At 36.0% G+C, this 19,002-nt stretch overlaps 1 protein-coding gene across 3 annotated transcripts in view; it reads right to left on the bottom strand.

The window, feature by feature from the left end:
• BABAM2 (BRISC and BRCA1 A complex member 2) overlaps positions 1-19,002 on the bottom strand; it is a 189,327-nt gene that overhangs the window by 78,865 nt on the left and 91,460 nt on the right. For all 3 annotated transcript variants that reach the window (XM_067293178.1, XM_067293177.1, XM_013943835.2), the window contains exon 7: positions 11,678-11,787. In XM_067293178.1, coding sequence (XP_067149279.1) covers positions 11,678-11,787 — 110 coding nt within the window. The remainder of the gene's footprint in view (positions 1-11,677; positions 11,788-19,002) is intronic.

The raw sequence follows: 19,002 nt of genomic DNA on the forward strand, positions 1-19,002 counted from the left end.
ATACAACTCTGGTACTAACACAGTTTTGTTCACTGAAATTGTTAAACAGTTCAAGTTTCCTCCTCATGTATTATCAGTGGCCCCTGACCAGAAATCAGTTCTAAGAATTTAGCTTTAAAATCCAAGAAAAAAGAATCTATATTTTCTTATTCTGAAGTTCCAATTATTGCCGAATTTGTCTTCCTTGGTAGGAAGTCTGACACATTCTGCATATACATATTAAATATCACATGAGATCTGTGACATTAATTCTATGATAGCCTTTGTTGATGCACATGTATATTCTCCAAAGCATACACAAAATATTCCAGATTTTTCCATTAACACCCTGCTTACAGGATTTGTAGATATATGAAAGGCTAGAATTGTTTATAAACCCACAGAAATAAAAAGATTTCAAAACATTATTACTCTATGTCTTGTTAGACAGAGACCTTAAATAAGGATTTCCAAATTTTCTTAGCTAGATATCTCAACTGAAAAAAAAAACCCAAACCAAAAAACAACATGCAGGGCACGTGTGCCTCACAGTGTACACCAGAGTCTTGGCTCTTAATTGTCCAGATTAAAGACCTGTTGGAGTATACAAGAAGTCCCTCCTTGTCCTAGGGCTCAGGGTTTCTTTCAACAGAAATCTGGGTGGGAGGAGAAATGGGATGTTGAACACCCAGGTCTTGTCCTGACAGCAGTTTTGAATTTGGCCAGGGTGCAAACCCAAACCTCAGAGGTGGGTCTTGAGCTGCTGGTTTAGCTGTAGCCCATGACATTTCAAAGATGGCACAAGAATTCATTAATTTACAGCAAAAGAGAGCAGGGAGCAGCAATCCTCATTTTTGGTACAAGATAATGATAAAAGAGGACTACAGGTACAAGAATATATTATTTCTACTCAATTGAAAAAGAAAGCTCCTTTAACTGAGGAGTATCCAACTCCATGAATGAAAGGTAATAGCATATAGGCCAGCTCTGATTATCTCCACATGATTCTTCCAGGTTGTGGATTAATTGGGTCCTGCCATTCCCAAGAAGTGCTGCCAATAGGACGTGCTGCCAAATGAAAGATATAAAAAGTATGGGACTCACATGCCCTGCTCTGCAGTCATGTTTTTAGCTACTTCTGCATTCTGCAAAAATCAGCTCACATATTTTTTCAGAAAGCAAATGTACAAAATACAGAAACTCCATTCCATTTGAAGAATGACTTTCCTAAGTTGCCTACAATCTGCCCTTTTATTCAAAGACAACTGGAGTTTACAATACTTACAGGTGTCTGTGTTGCATTTGCAATCCAAATCCTTACAATTTGATAAGGGGGATTCTCAAGAAAAAAGCTCTTAGGAAAAAAGTTCCCAATATTTCTGAAGAGGGAGCTGTTATGTGGAAAACATTACTCAAGAAAAAAGCTTCACATGTGGGAATATGCCTTACATACATATTCTCCAGGTAGGTCCAATGTGCAAGTGCAGACAGGAATCCATACAGGGTTTCAGCCAGCATTCACATGAGCTTAATGGCTCAAAGGACATACTGTGGCTGCCAAACATGCCTTAAACCAAATCAGCAATAGAATGAATCATATTCTTGACAATAATTTAGGAAAAGGAATATACACCCCCTCACACCTCCCAAAACCCCCAGTAGTCACGCTGCTAAAATCAGTGACGAATTATTTTGGGAAAATGGCAACTTACTACAACAGAAAATTAAGAAGGTATTAAAGAGAGTAAATGAAGCAAGTAAATTAAAAATGCCTCTGCTTATTGGCAGGGAAGAGGGAGGCAGAAAGTGAAGAAAACTGAGAGGTGGCACTTAGTACTACTGCAGGGTGGAGGAGAGGTTTATGGGAACGGGGCTGGATGGGGACAGTAGGATTCTGGTGCTTGGTTGGAGGAGGACCTAAGAGAATGAGCAGGAGAAGCAGGAAGCCTGGCCGATGAGAAGCTAGTTGCAAGGAAAAATGGTGTTTGAGGGAGAGGAAGAGAACAGGGGAAATGAGGATTGTGAACACTGCTACCTCAGGGGTGTCTAAACCCAGTCCCTTCCATAGATGTAGCTAGCTATGCTGGAACATCTGCATTATCTGTTTTCAGTTTAACCAAGCGTACAGGATAGAAAGATTACACAGCCCAAATGTGACCCAGTGCAAGAAGCCGTGGACTATGCAACAGGAGACTTGCCTTCTCTTACTGGCCCTGCCACTGACTTCCTCGGTGATGACAGCAATTTACATTACCTGTCTCTGTTTCTCTCAAAAAGTATAATGAAAATGACTGCTGGTGTACAGTGCAAGTGCTATGCATTATTAACTAGCCACGTGTGCTGAATTTGTGATCTATATAAATTACCACCCCCCAAAATTTCTGTTGCTGATAAAATAAAAAAAATCCCACATCACCACAAAATTTAGAAAGATTACTATTACAGAGTCTTTAACAATTCCAAGTTAAGACAACCTAACTACATTTAGTGCTCTTCTACAACGCCTAGTTCAGCACAGCTGAAAAAATATTGGCCATTAAATCCACAGGTAACTGTTGCATTCCACTTCCATGCTGGCAAATCCTGGCCAAAAAGCTCTCTGAACCACTGCTAACACAACCTACAAACTCAGCACTGAACCAATGAATTCCAGTAATCGCCAAGGACATATTTCAGTCCTTTCCTTTGATCACACAGGCAGCAGGAACCTCAGGCCAAGATCCCTTCAGCCCTTCACGTATGGTCTCCCTCCTGCCCAACAATTTCCTTGTATCACACCAGTTCTGCCGTGCTCCTCAGTCTAAACTTGTCATGCCGCTCAGTAACTCGATGAAATGACAGCAGCTGCAGTGTGATTCCTAGTGGCTACTGCCAGCTCTTCAGGATTGGAGCAAAGTAAAAGGTAACAGAGGCAATCAGAACTGACATGTTTAACATATATCTTAATTCTATGTTTTACAGTTTTTAGAAGTTTATGTTTGAAAACCCTTAACTCTCTACTTCCAAGGTTTCAGGGATCTGCACATCAATGAACATAACCAGCTGGGAGGAAGCATTAAAAAGGAGCTAACTTTGTTAACTGTTCTAAATAATAAAATAGAAAAAGTCAGAAAATTGAACACTGTAAAGTGCAGGCTGCAATTAGAGTGAAGTTATTCTCCGAAAACAAATGACTTAGTCACCATATTCACAAAGCAAGCCACATATCCCAACTACACAAAAATCAACATCAGTAGAGTGTTTTCTGTCAAAAGAAGATGATATCATGCTCTGTAGTAGTGGGTTTGGATTTACATCAAGAGCTGGAAAGAAATACACACAGCAACAAAAGCAGATTCAAAGGTTACTCCAGGAAACTTCTTTTTTTCCTTAACTGTTGAGTAAATGTGCTTTTCTGTACTCACTGTATTTGCTGTGAAGACAAATTTTAATTAACTTATACCTACTGTTTGTCAGTTTTGGTATTTAATGCACAGAATAGATATACAGCAAAAGCTCAGCTTCAAGGTTAAAGAAAAAAAACTCTATGACCCACTCATGTGCTTACATTTAAAGATAAACTGGCAGAATTTTGAGACTTGTTGGATAATTTTTAAATCTGATGCAGTCAGTAATTTTGAAGTATTTTTCTTTCATGAGGAGAGATATTTCATTCCAAAAAGACAGTTTGTGAAACTCAGCATGCTTCACAACAGAGAAACTGCTTCACTGTGATTTTCCAGCAACTCCATATTTAATGTTTTTCTTTTTTTTAAACAAAGTATTTGACAAAGGCATGCTATCCATTAAACTGCAATTAACTTAGTCCTAGACAAACCCCCAATTAAGTTTCCCTATGTATAAATTTTACAATTCAGGTATAGCCTGATTTTTACACTGCATTTGCAAGAAATTTCTAGTTAGGAATTCTTAGGAATTTTAACTAATTCTAGTGAAGAATTTCGTAGGGTAACATTTAACCCCAGTGAACACACCCTCCTGCTTGCTCTATTCCTGCCATATTCTCAAACCACAGAATAAAAAAGATGACACTTGTTTCAAAATCTTCTGGTCAGTCTGACTACTTTTACAGAAATTACTTCGGGGAATTAAAGCTGGCCCTAGAGTGCTCCACACAGTTCCTTAGAACAAGAGGTCATACATAGAAAAACAAATAAAACAAAACTCTCCTATTAGGTCACAGGTAAGAAAAAATCCTGACAGACAGTTTAGTGTTACTAACATGGATTGATTCTGCTCAGCAGCCTTCCTTTCTCCTACAAAAACTTTTTCAGAAAAGGAAGATAAAATCTGCAATGTAAACTGTAATGGATTGAGGGAGTATCTGAGAAAGGCACTGAAGTACTGTATCTGGGATGCCAGAATGGCAATAAAAATACCCCCCAAACCCCCAAACCCTATGACCAACATAGGCAATAAAAATGCCAAAAATGTTTGATGCATCAAGAAAAAATGAGTGCCTTTGTAATATTAAAATGAGTTTAAGTGTCAAAGTAAAGGTTTAACAATTTAAGCAACTCCTAGAAAATAATTTACAAAAAAACCAATTGCAAATAAAGGCTAGGAGTTCAAAAGTACTACATATTGGCCTAGCTATTCACTGAGATAACAGTAAATTTTCAATGTCCTCACTAGAATCCATTTTGACTAATTCAAACTGCTGCTGACAATCTCACTGTACAAGGATACAAGCCGAAAGATACAGGCAACAATCAAAAACCAAGAAGACCTTTATGAACAATATTGTCTGATGTCCAAAGGAAAAATTATTGTTCCCTTTTTTTCTCCATTATTACTCTTTCTAGGAGAGAAAGTCACTGAGAAGCAGTGAAACCACACCGAAAATTGCTGAAGAGGATATTTTAGAAACACAGTTCTATAACAGTATTTAGAACTGCCTATATAAAAACAAGATTATTATAATGAAACAGAGTATATACATAGCATATGACAATATAATATGAAACAGAACGGTATGTTTAATTAGGATATCCTGAAAGAAAAGGAAATATATACAAGTGAAAAAATGCAACACCTTAATGGAAAAATTTGTATTCAAAGGAAACAAATGTGTTTAAAAACTACTGAAATTTATTCAGAACATTCCAATCTAGTCAGAAGGATGCAGAAAGAGGGAGTTGGAGAGGGTTATCTTAAATCAAATTTCTGTTGTCTTTTGTAATTTCTTATTTATGCAATTTTCTATATATATTTTTCTGCTACACAAGAAAATCCCTTAAGGGGTAAAGTAATTAAAATATATAAGTGCATTACATCTTAAAATAAACATACACACAACCTGTCAAGTTACACAGTCTTATCAATAAAGATTGACTTTCTAAAAGAAACTTAACAAAATCTCTAGAAAGACAAAAAACCCATGAAAGTCTATATATTCTGAGCTCCACCAGGGGACTTAAAATACCGTTATTATCATGCAAACAATTAAGTGAGATGGAATTAAAAATATATATATATATAGGAGACCTTGGCATAACTCTTAGGAATGCGCACCTCTCAAGGGCTTCCAGCATACACAACTAAACTCTCTACCACATACTTTTAAACACTGAATTTAAAATACATTAGTGATAATGATCACCAGCACCGACAGCCACACAATGTCAGTATATAATATTGTCTGTACATCAGAAACATATAATTACTTGAAAAGAAGGCTGTCCCATATTATTGAGAAAAAACATCTATAACTTCAAACACATTAATGAAACCCTTCTACTCTTTAACTCTTCTTCACGGCACAGAATTAGATTCTCTCCCTAACATTCAACTCTAAAGTTTTGCTCTGAGAATAGAGAATCTGGACTGCCACGAAGTGTGTATCACACTGACAATTGCCCATTATCTCATATATAAAGAAACTGATACCTCTTTACCTAGCAACAAATTCAACCCCACAGAACTGTCTCAAGTATTTCATACCTCAATGATTATGTCTAACTGTTTAGTCTCTAACTGAAATAAAATCATTTTAAAAGTATCAGTAACTCAAACATTCAACAACATATCCAGCATTAAAGTATCATTTAGATGGTGGAAACAGAATTTTACAGCTCTGTTTTCACTAACTGTTCTCAGAAAAAAGGACTGGAAGGAACAGCTGGTATGGTTGAACACATGCAACCACAGTACGAGTCAATCTCTGGGACACAGAAAGAGTTGCAAAGCAGAGATGGACTGAAAAATCAGGTTACGGCACTGGCTACAGTTCAGGAAGATCCTGATGAGGGGGCCTGGCAAGGGCAGCGGGCAGGAGGTACCACTGGCCAGACATTACACAGACAGACGCGACCAGGCTAGGCTTCACAGAAGATTAAGCCCTGCAAAGCAACAGACATTCCTGCTTCCTGTGTCTGCAAAGTTGCTCTGGAATTTGAAGGAGAAGTCGTGGACTGAGTTGACAGTCTATTAACAGTTTGACAGAAATCATCAACTCAGATGAATAAACATATTTTGATACGCCAAATATAAGACCATCTCACTTCTGCCTTCTATAAAGACAGACAGATAGAGGTCTAAATACAATCAGTCATTGAGAGACCACGTACTCATCTAATGAAGTGCACTAACCAGCGTGGCACACCAACATTAAAGGTGGAAACCCTTCACAGTACCCCTACCACCTCTACATCTCAAATTTAGTGAAAGGCAGTTCTAGGCAGCATTGCAAAACAGATAATATTCTATGAATCTCCTCCTCCAACTCCCAGCACCTGTAGAAGAAAGCATAGGTAAAAGATGGGAAACACAGAAAAGGTGAATCTCATGGCTGTAAGAACTACTATCTTAAAGCAAATACACACATTTTTTAAATTTTCTCTTCAATTTTTTCCCTCAGTGAAAAAAACGTATGGAAACATTCAAAGTCTAAAAGTTAAGACTAGGTTCTCATGATTTTCCCCTGCCCATATGAAAGGTTAAGCACAGTCACCAAACTTGGAATTCCATCCTCAGTCATTAAGAACTCTCTGGCACAGCTCCCAGACCAGTAAAAAAATGACCATTTCAGTCCCTAAGCATGGAGCCAGAGCCATTAAAGCAAAACAAGTTCTACTGACAGCTGGTTTTCTTAGCATATTCACGTCTGTGTGTATATCAGAGAAAAGTCCTCCAGGACAACAGTGTTTATTAAAGGATTATTCCTATGAATCCAGGGAAGACAGCATTAACTGAGCAACAGTGCTTCTACCCTTGTATCTTGGTTTTTTTTTTGTTTTTTTTTTTAAATGTGAACCAAGAAAAAACAATTTTTATTTTCTTTACCAAAAACCATTCATGATGAAAAACATAAAATACATTACAACTTTTTTTTTTTAAAGAACATTTCTAATCTACATTAATGTGTAGAACACTGACATGCATTTTAAGCATTAGTACAGAAATTAGCTGTTCAGTTTCTTACTGATTCCTTGGATTTAGAGTCCATTGACTTTAAAGAAATGGAAAGCAAAAATGTCAGATATTTTTATTAAAAACTTTCTTTCATATAAATATCTATAATGCTTTCACTGAGAAAGATAATTCTGAGCTAGCAAGAAGCTTTCTACTGACAGGACTAAGATTTTATGAATAAAGCACAAAAATACATGATAGAGACATAAAGGGTAAATAGCCCAGCAGCTGCTCATTGTGCAGAGGAGCGCAGAAGCAGCCTCCGAATCCTTCTGTGCCCATCTAGCAGCAGGAAGAGGGCAGTGGTCAAGTGCATTTAGCAAGAGAGTGGCCTCAGGTACTGACTGATCCTCAGCTCTCTGAGCCTTTCCCCAAAGTGTAACAGCCATCAGCTGGGGATAAATAGCACCCTGTGACCGGCTGCATTTCCCAAGGTGGAAGGAGGAGCATGACCAGGTGGAGACCCGTGCTCATGGACGCAACCAACCACCATCCTCACATGGTGGGTGGTCAGTGTGTGGGGTTTTCCAGCTTACCATTTCCTCAGAAATTATGCAGAAACTTGTTTTTGTTGTATTACAGTTATGACAGTAGTTTTTGCGCAAACTACTTGTCATAAATATCACATCATGTTTCAATTCAACTTAAACTCATTTTTGAAATAATTAAGAGCAATTGTTATTGGCACTGTATCTGTTTATTGATGCAATACAATAAAGAACATAAAGAATTCATAAATAAAATTATAAAATGAAAGATCTTTTTAAAATGATCAGTTCCAAATTAAGGAAACATTAACTAGAATTTGCTGTTAATGTGTTCTGAATAACCAACTCTCAAACAAAAGGAATGTTTCAAATTAAAAAGTTTTAATGAAAAAAACCAAACCATATATAGTAGTGATTAATTATTGCTGAGATTTTTTTTTTTTTTTATCAACACAAATACTACTTCTTCTTTTTTTTTTAACTCTAAGAATTGCACTTAACACTTGCAGCGAGACACAACATCAGGGAAGTCAATGGAACACTGACATTGACTGAATGAGCCACAATACTTTTCTATTGCACTTTTGCCTCCTTCCTTAGTATATGAGCTTCTCAAGCCACCTGATCTTAGTGTCTTTATCCCAAACCGTAAAAAGTGGGTATTTTCCTGATTTTATAAATCCCTTTAAGAGTCTATGTCAAAATACGTAGAGCAGTCAGATAGTCTTACTAGCATTATGTTTACCATACACCTAAAAATAGACCAAATGTGCTTTACAACAACAATTCAAAGCAAAAACACTGTATTCATATTGTGAGGGTTCAAATTTGCTCACAAGATCTGTGGGTGAGCAACATATTTTTAGAAAATGCAATGTGGGAATGTGTGTTTATATGGTAGAGCACAAAAGCAATGAACCTCTTGGGAAAGTTGGAGATAATTCATTTACACAAACAGGCCCTTTACTCTTATTTCTTTCTCTCCGAAGTTGAAACATTTATATCTGAAAGAACTTTTTCATACATCAGGAAAATGCCACTCTCACTTGCTCATTCTTCCTAAGGTGAAGAGAGTTAATATTAACAGAATAATTGTGGGAATTTGATTTTTTTTTCCTGTTGTATCATATACTGTGAAATGTCTTGTGGGGAACTGTCAACTATTACTTACTCCACTTCAAAATCTGCTGCATAGAAAACACGGTGATAATTTGCTTATATGGCTTTTGTAGATGCAATTATTGTTAGCAGGAGGAAAGAAATTTTATAGCAGAACACAGTTCAAATGTAACATGTCATGGCCTCATGTCTTTAAACTAATCCTTAGGGATTCTTGAGGCTTTTTGTATTTTTGGCAAAAAGTATAAAGAAGTATGCATTGTTGCTTCAGTTCCCAAACACTGGGAAGTTAAATATCTAGACTGTCAGCTCAGCTAAACAGAACAGAGATTGGTTTTGGGAAAAAACAAATGGCAAATATCTCTTTGTTATTAGAGCTCAGTCAAACAAGTATTGAAAAATCTAACTATAAATTTTCTCACACCACATGAAAAGTAGCCAGTAGAATGAAGGAAGATGCATCAGCTCAAAATTAAGCAAACTTACACATATTGAAAAGGAGAGACTTTTTGCCATAAAACAAGAGAAGATGATGAAAGTAACACTGAGGTAGGTTACTCTAAAAAGTTAACACAGAAAACCTGAATCATAATTGCTTGCTCGCTCTTGCTCTCGCTCTATCAACTCTTAGGTACATTACGGATTACCAGTGCCTAGATTCCACGATGAACACCATACAAATACACAAGGACAGAGTAAGTTAGATCTACACTTTCTGATTGCAGTAGCTTACCTTTGATACAGAGATAACATGAGAAGGTGTGGCACTAAACTTCAGGGTTTATTGGCGTGATTTTAAAATGACTATCCATGACAAAGCAATAAATGAGTTATGTCAGACATCTCACATATCACTTTGTGATGTTACCTCCACATCACACATTTAAAATCAGACATACTTTAGGGTACTGAAAGAAAACCTGCTATTTTTAGGAAAACAAAGTATGCTTTTGTATTGACACTCTACTTGGTCTCAAGATGCTAATAGCTTTCTAAAGACACTGTTGGAAAGGGGAAAATAAGCAATGTATTCGTTAGCATATGGGCCACCAAGACATATCTGGGTGGCCTGAAATACAGCTAAGAGTCAACATGTGACTAGAACTGAAAATACAACGGAAACTAGTGACAGCCCATTCCTTTTTACTAGCGGCTGAGCAGAAGAATTCTTTGCAACATGGAAGGATAATTACATGCTTGACTACAATTATTCTCTGAAATGATGTTAAGACAAGTTAGGAAATTGATAAAAAATATGAAAATGCAAAAGCTGCTCTATGTATTATTTGCATGTGTGTGTAACCAAATTTTCTTAAATAAAGTATCTGGGAAGCCTTATGCCTTTAGCTAAAATCAAATCTTGGTCTTTTTTTTCTTAAATTGCATCTATCAGCTTATCCAGACCAATGCCCTTTGGACTAAAATATCAAGATATCATGTCCTTTTACTTACACTAGGCATTATTACTGAGATATTATAAAACTGTAGTAGTCAGTACTTTTCTATCTTTTCTTCTCTACCCAGAAGTGTTTTCACCAGTACAAAGGAAAGTCATTGTGGTATTGACCAGAAAAACAAAGCATCACTGAAATCAATGTTAGCTTAACTTGACTGCTGGATACTTGAAAAGTCTCATGTGGTTACTTTTTTGCAGTAATATAAATAAAGAAACAAATGCTAAAAAACAAAACATAAGATGATAATTGCCTTACTCTTTTTAAAAATCAAATAAAATTTATACAGCTCAACATCCACCAAAATCTCCTTAATGTATATTCCAGAATTGTATTTGGGCAAGTAGTTCACCCTCTCTCACATCAAAACAAAAAAATCTCAATATTACTAGAATACTAGAAGCTCCCTTCAAGGTATTAAATAAGGAAAGCTCCATTGTCAGGTGCAGTGTAAAATGGGGCCTTGCACTATAGCAACTTCCAACTTTTCCCTAAGAAAAAGTCACTTGAAAGCTTGAAGCCACAGTGATAACGCACTGAAGCAGACATAAGACTGAAATACTGAAGGGGAGGAGGAGCACTGGGACATTCTTAATTCCAGAAATGGAAGAAGAGAAATCTAATGAAAGCAGACAGATTTCTCATCCTGACCCTTCCATTTTAGGAGTAAAAATTAGCTTATTAGCAAATCTGTTTGCCAGCTGTATGGTCCAAAGATGTTAAAATGGAATATTGAGATAAAATCCTAGAAAAACTAATTTACCAAAGCTGCAAATTCCCAAAACAGTTAATAAAGCCCTTTGGCTTCTGCAACAATTTTTTATTCAAAAATATCACTTACCTATACATACATACATAGACATATATACATATACATATATATAATTTGCCCTCCCCAAAATGAAAAAAAAAAATCAAATATTCCCCCACTTAAAGCAATTAAAAAATTAAATATTCCTCTGGGTGCTGAGGAAGCATTCAGAATATGTTGCTACAGGAAAACACAGAATGGTTTTCCTAGATTAGTATGCAAAAGAATATTATATGTAGCTAATGACTTTTCTTCAGGCATAAGTGATCAGGTCACACACCCACACCATTATTATGCCTTTAAGCAATTGAAAGCAATATGACATTATCACTTACCAACACTTCTTACAAAAATGAGAAAAAATTAAAAAAATTCAGAGAAGAAATGAAAAGAACACTCCAGAAAACACTTACTGTTCAATACGTGGGGAGAGATACAGCTTAGGAAAAACCTGAGTAGCTTCTGCATCCTCAAAACTAACTGAAAGAAGTGCAACATCTTCTCCAGGATCTTCATTCACATCCTGTACATAAAAAAAATTTATATATAAAGTGACAGATAACAAACTGAATACTCTTAAGCTTACAGACAACTAATTATAGTCAAATACCAATTCAAAAGACACTTGAAGGGGGAACCTAAAGTGTGACCATTTAAAAATAGGTTGCAAATATATCCTTTCTTACTTTATCAGTACTTAGAAGACATTCTGAACTGCTCAAATTCCTTTAAAGTATCAAGATAAAGTTACTGTATTAGCAAGAGTACAGTCATGTATTTCTTCTTCCACTGGCTGAAATACATATTTCAGTAAAGATACAGATGTCATTACTAAGAATTTTAGATTTAGCATAACAGCTGATGAAAACACCAAAGAACTTTTTTGTTATAGTATCACTGAATTACAAACTCAGATTTTATATTTCTTATTTTTCAAAGTAGTACATGGCCCAAACTTTGTTGTACTTGATTCCTGCTTCTCTTGGGAACAGAGAAGATTTTTGCAGTCAGAAATTTATATCTGGAAGTCATTATTCCTCAGTTTCCTGCAAATTAAACCCCTGCATTATTTACATAAAAGACTGTATAATCTAAGAACTACTGTAAAAAACAAAACAAAACAAACAAAAACACACTAAATACTATGACAGGCAGCCTTAGTGCATTCACAATTTAGGCCCTGTTTGTATCACAACCACCAGCTATAATTTTGGGATCAGGTAGAACAAATTGTTTCTGGTTATGACGTGACATCTCTCCGACTCCTAAATCATGTATAGCACAAACAACTGAACTTCTGCTACACGCAACCTCATTTAAGCTCTTGACCTCTAGTTAGAAAGTGATGAGTTAGCAGCACAGTGACTTTTATTTACGACAAGTAATATGGTGTCACTTGCAGCTCACAAACAGAAGCCCTTCAACATATCTGTGCATATGCACATAGTAACTTGCCAAGATGCGTTTGTTTTTATCCGTTTTGGAAAAATATGAAAGGAAATAGATAACCCAGCAGATGTATTCAAAGCAGGATCAACATGGTGCAGCGTGCCCTGGTATGGTCTGTCACACGCACAGCTGTGAGGAAGGAACATGCAAACCTCTTAAACATTGTTAGGAGATCCTGTCCCAGCCAAAAAGAAAAAAAAAGAAAAAAAAGTGCCTGTTGAGTGGTTTCAGGAAGATGATCTTGTGCCACTCTAAGCTCTGGCAGGAATGAAATGGTTGATGTCCAGAGAAACTGGCTGCGTATTAGCTATTACGTGCAAAACACAACATGCCAAAAAGCTTAGTGACAAGCTGCAGGGAAGAACGGGTCTTAAAAAAGCCTGATTGTCTTACGTGAATAATGAGACAGAACTGACAATGTTTTTTTAAATTCTGACTTGACGTGCAGCTCAGTTCTGATGGCTGAAATAAAAGTGTACTCCTAGAAATGCCTATAAAATGGTCACGGACACACTTAGACTGGAAATGAGAACATGGTTTTAAACATTCAAGCACTTAAGTTGTGGGACAACACTCCATATGACTAGTGAGGATAAAAACTAATGGCTTTCCCGATGAGGTATGATTAGTTTATGGACAGGATTATATGACATGGTTGCCTGTAATAGCAGGGGACAGCACCTCATGACCCACAATGTTACTTTCAATATTATGTTTCCAAGTGATCCTACAATCTACAAGACAAGAACCACCACAGATTACAAAGCCTTTTTCTAACACACAAACACACATCTGAAGAGTGCAATCTTCATAACCTTCTCCCATTTCATGTATTTTCCTGGTTAACAAAAATTTATAAATAAGGAACAGCTTTCGCTCCTGAAGCTGAGTATGGTAATAACAGCCTTTTTCCCATTAATTTGCTAATTGTCAATCAAATGAGAAAAAGTATTAAAACATTAAGCAGCAATGCTAATGAGTAAAGAGATTTTAACAGACATTCCTCAAGTGATGACAAATATAGATAACACATTCACCATTTATGTGTACAGTTCTTCCAAGACCATATTTTTTTGCTTGTAAATTCTTTTTAAATAACAACATCTTATGGAAAATAACATACATGCTATTTACAAGCTGCATGGCACAACCAAATGTTTTTAATCTTACATTTAGTATTAATGCTTACAATGATGCACAGCTTTTGTACACACACAGTTTGACATCGTGGTATATAACCAGTTTCTAGAATACCACCCAAATGCTTACTGATCAAAGAGAATCCAAATGCGAAAACATGTGAAAAAGACAGGTTGGGGAACACTACTACAGCATCCATGATCCCATACACTATTATCACACTATATTCCTGCACTCATTAATGGCTACTTTAATATGAAGACTCATCTGGAAAAAAAATCTGAGATATATAAATAATCATGACATCTTTGTATGTTAAGCTGCAATAAGCCGGTGTCTGCAATACAAACAATAATATTAGACATGTAACATTTTTCATTTACACAAATAACACACAATAATAGTGCAACTACTGTTGCCAGCACAGCATTGCATTACAAGTGGTTCATATAGCTACTGTTCAATGCACGTTTGAGTAAAGAAATTGGCATTCTTCTATAACCACCGGTTTTCAAATGGGTACATAGTTTTGTCTCATGTACCTAAGAAACAAAAATTGAAGTGTTAAAAAAAAAAAAAGTACCCCCCACCCAGTCGCCTCCCAGTATTCCAACAGGGTTTTAAAAAGAAATGCAGTGCAGTTCTATGAATATGAATAATATGAATCTGGTCAACCTGACTGCTCAGCTGGCCACAGCTATACACAGATTTATGATGAAGTCCCTTTATATTTGACACCGCACTATTTATTTCTTTCAGAATGCACTTTATTACTTTTATTTATGCAAGAATCTGCTTAGTAGAACTGCATTCATCCTTAGTATGTCTGTTACAACTGCCATTTACAAAACTAAACTGAAAACACATGACCTACAGATAAACTGTGGAAAGCCTCTTAAATTAATAGACCTTTTTGATGTTGTCTGTGCCAGTCACAATTTAACTCCTTCAGTGATATCTCTTTCAGTCATCTCTAAAAGCATGTTAATGACTAGGCAAGATGATGCATCTTTGTATTACTAAGCAGCTACATTTCCCCAGAATAGAGGCTGATATCCTTCTTTTGCCCCAAGAATCCAAAGGCAAAGCTAGTTTTTATGTTCCTTATTAAACTCAGACAGTGTCTATCTGTTTCCAATTTCAGCATGTATATTCTTCCTCAAAGAACAGGCCAGATTTAAACAAATAAAAAAAGCAAAATCACCTCTATTTTTACTTTTTTTTTTCCAGTTAGCTTCAGAAGAGTTGCATCAATTGCTTCTTCAATATTATTCTATTTCAGAAAAAAAAAAGCTTTTGAACTCAAATCACAATACATTTTAAATATTTAAGTAGTTATGTTCCTTTTCATAATTTTTATTTAGCCCACAGCACTCAATATTAGAGGATTTTATTAAAACAAATAATTTTAAATTTTAGAAGAAAAATAGATTTGGTACAAATTAAGAATGGCTATTTTATGTGAACATTAGCATCCAAGGTTGGAGTTGCCAAGTTAAAGCACCATTTTATACCCATAGAACTTTTTCCACAAAAAGCTTTACAGAAGGTATTACTAACACTGAACTTCAGCAGAATGGAGAATACATCCTGGGCCACAGCAACTTTGAGGTTTAAAAATTGAATGTTTGTAAAAATATTTGAAATTATTAGTTAACCATGTGATAATGAATACCTACCACATTCTCCATAACAGCCTCATGATTGCTAGTAAAAGAAATCCTAGCACATTATGATACAAAAGACCCAAATTAGAGTTTTCAGGATGTCTTTCTGCCATCTCACTATTGTATACTTCTGATTTTTAAAAATCTTCTTTCATTTCATAAAAAGTCAAACCAAAAAAAGGAAATTCCATTTAACACAGAAAATAAATAGTGTTCCGTCACAAGAACTGCAAGGTTTTTTCTCTGCTTATAGAATACTTTGCACAGTACAGACTGATCTTTGACTAAGACCTCCAAACTGCTGTGGAACTGCAAAAGAATACATAAAAAAGCAATGGGGTGACAAACGCAGAAAAAGAAACTAAAGAAGATTTTCAACCCATAGTTTTTTTCTATTGCAGAGACCTTTTAATAACAGCTTACAACAAAAAATAACACATTCCACAAAGAAAAGTGTAAATTTTTAGCTTTTGAATACATTATAAAAAAACTCATGGTATTTCATTCTAATTCACCCTTTATCTATCCAGCCAGTGCAGACGAAAGGGTCATTAAATATGTATTTTAGAAACTCAAGAACAAAAGGCCACATGAAAATACAAATATAGCACAGAACAGATGAAAAGGTAGTTTTAAGACATTAAGAAAATGTTTTTTTCCCTCAGAAGCTCAAGAAAAAGACATCAGGTATTACAAGACTCAAAGGAAAAACTTAAAAATCCTACTTCTAGTTGTATCAGTTAGCACTGTTTAAACAACCATTTTGTTAGCTTTCATTCATATTAAACTAAATTTACATTCAAAAGCACACTTCAACGTTCACTGCTGCTCCCTTTGCAAAATACTTCATCTTTTCATAAAGTTAGTATAGGTTGTGTTATGAGAATTATCAAAAACACTTTAAGTACACCATCTAAAAGGCATTGTTTTCTCATATCCTACCTACTGTAATTGAAAACTGGGAATTTACTGGAACTGACAATTTATTATGAGTCAGATGGTTGATAGCCAGTCCAACCAAAACATCTGCTCTGCACAGTCACAACTGCTATAACCCATTTCCTCTTGTGTCTGGAGTCTAACCAAGTTGTACATTAGAGTTCCTTTTCCTTAAAGATGCAGATTCTGGAAAATCAGTTATTACCTTTTGTTAGTTATCAGAAAAAAATCATCTTGCAACCTTTGATTAGTGTATGCTTTCAAGAACAGATATTTCTATACATGGCACTAAGTTTGCTTCTCTGCACTAAACAGCAACACATGTGAAGTTTTAAGAGACTGCTTGCTGTATTTGTAGTAATTTGCCTAGCAGAGAGGATAGCCTATTCCTGATGGGAGAGGGCACCTGTGGCCAGTTAGGACCTGCTTTCAACTGAGAAAAGTAGTGGAAGATTTGAGAGGTAGGGGACCTGAGACTGGGGGAAAAAGTGTGGAATAGGGTGATGTATAAGTAGAGGACCTGGGGTTAAGAGTCCAGTTTAGTGGGATTAAAAGTGAGTCAAGAATGAGAGGAAAAGAAATTTAGAGTTTGGCAGAAAGGCCAGGAAAGGATGTGCAAGAAGGTATCAGTATACCTGGGGAAGGAAAAGCAGTTTCTGGCCTGCGGACATTGTGACGAATGAGGCAAAGGGAGCAAGGCTTTTGGCAGGACTGTTAATTTGTGCTGTAAGCACAAACAGCAATTGATTTGGGGGTAATGGTGAGGTAAGGAAAAGCACATAAACTGGTCAACCTAGTGAATGCTCCTGTGGGCACAGAGAGGCCACAAAGAGAACTGATGTTGTAGTTAGCTGGACAGACGCCTCTTGGAGCAGATTAGCTACCAGAAAAGCCAACTCTATGTTCAAGGCAAATCTACTTCAGGAGGCTCCTAATCCCAGCTTCAGGAAGCTCCTAACCCCAACTGATCATTCCAACCTTTTCCTAGAGGTTTTTGACCTCTCAGCTCTGACAAATGCTGAATAATTGTCTTTGTGGTATGATTCTAATTGAGTGAATGGAAACCTTCAGCAGATGAGGAAGGGATGGGATTACTTAAAATAATATAACCAAAGGCTAAACTCCATTTCCAACTTGAGTGATGTGAGGGAAGTTGGGGAGAAGGTTGAATAAAAAGGCAGAGTAGAGATAAGAGCACAGAGGAGTGAGGAGGTGTTGATTCCAACATCTGCTATCAACCTATGACAAGCAAAAGTCTTTAACAGACACTTACTTGATGGTGGTATCTCTCAGCCTTACCAAGTACTCAACAGAAGTTGAGTGCGAAATTTGTATTTCAGGAGTCTTTCCAGAGAAAAAAAATCCCCAGAAGGAAAATGCATGATAATAAAAAGCAGTCAAAAAGCAATTTATGTTAGGGTTAAACTTAACACATGTAATTTTGCGTGATATATACTTGCACTGGAACTATACTTATTAACTAATCAGAAATGAGTAATAGAATTTCTGGTTTTGAAACTGAAATCTGAATTGCATCTTAGCAGGATAAACAACACTATTTACTGTATTAGTACCAATGGCTACTTGCATCACAATGGTTAGCAAAGTTGTTCTTTTCCCTTCAAATGACAGCGTGCAATAATGTTAAAAACAACTACCAAATGAAGTGCAAGCAACTCTTACCCCTGTTGCATAGTAGTTTCAGGAGACAAATTTGAAACAAGTAGTCACATGTTCTGCAACTCCACCCTTTATGTGCGTGCATGTGTGTGTGTACACACATAAAGGGGGAGTATATATATGTATATATATACACACACACAGAAACATATATACACATATATATGTAATGTTTCTTAAAAAATAACAGAATGTACTAGGGGAAATTAGACTAAGGAATGTGAAGTGGCAAAAGAGCCTGAGAAATCTGCTTCACTCTAGGGAGAATATATAATTATTCCAGGAAATTCTTTCTTCTGTCTTCCAGGAAATCTACCAGGTCTGATCAAGGAGTGCAGATTCTTTAAATAGAACCTTTTATGAAAACAAAGGCAGTTACCTTGTGTGCACTGCCCAAAGTATTGAAATGTTCCAAAACCAGTCCTTCTCCCAAGGTAACATAGTAAAACATCTGTCTAACTCAGTCTGGGCAAAGACACACCAAAGAACATGTTTAAGCCCACAGTAATTTCTCTTTTAAAAGTTATATGAAAATGGCAGGAACAATTTTGCAGAATCTAAATAGCTTATCTGGTGGACAATATACTCGGTTTTCTTCATTAAAACAAAAATAAATAAATACTATTGACCGAGCATTAAATAAGTATCAGCAAGACCTACAAGGATACCATCTGGCATCAATAACTGAACATGAAAATAAACACAATTTTCTTTAAGTGTGAGCCACACTGCCATTATTTTTGCTTTTTTAGTATTCTACATATAAATCTACTGGGCTACCCCAAGACAAGAAGTTGAGACATGTGGTGCCTATATGACTTTCTTTTATTATGTCCACAGCAATTTATCACTACTTTCACAAT

This window comes from Apteryx mantelli, chromosome 3 (genome assembly GCF_036417845.1).
Source record: "Apteryx mantelli isolate bAptMan1 chromosome 3, bAptMan1.hap1, whole genome shotgun sequence".
NCBI classification, from domain to species: Eukaryota; Metazoa; Chordata; class Aves; order Apterygiformes; family Apterygidae; genus Apteryx; species Apteryx mantelli.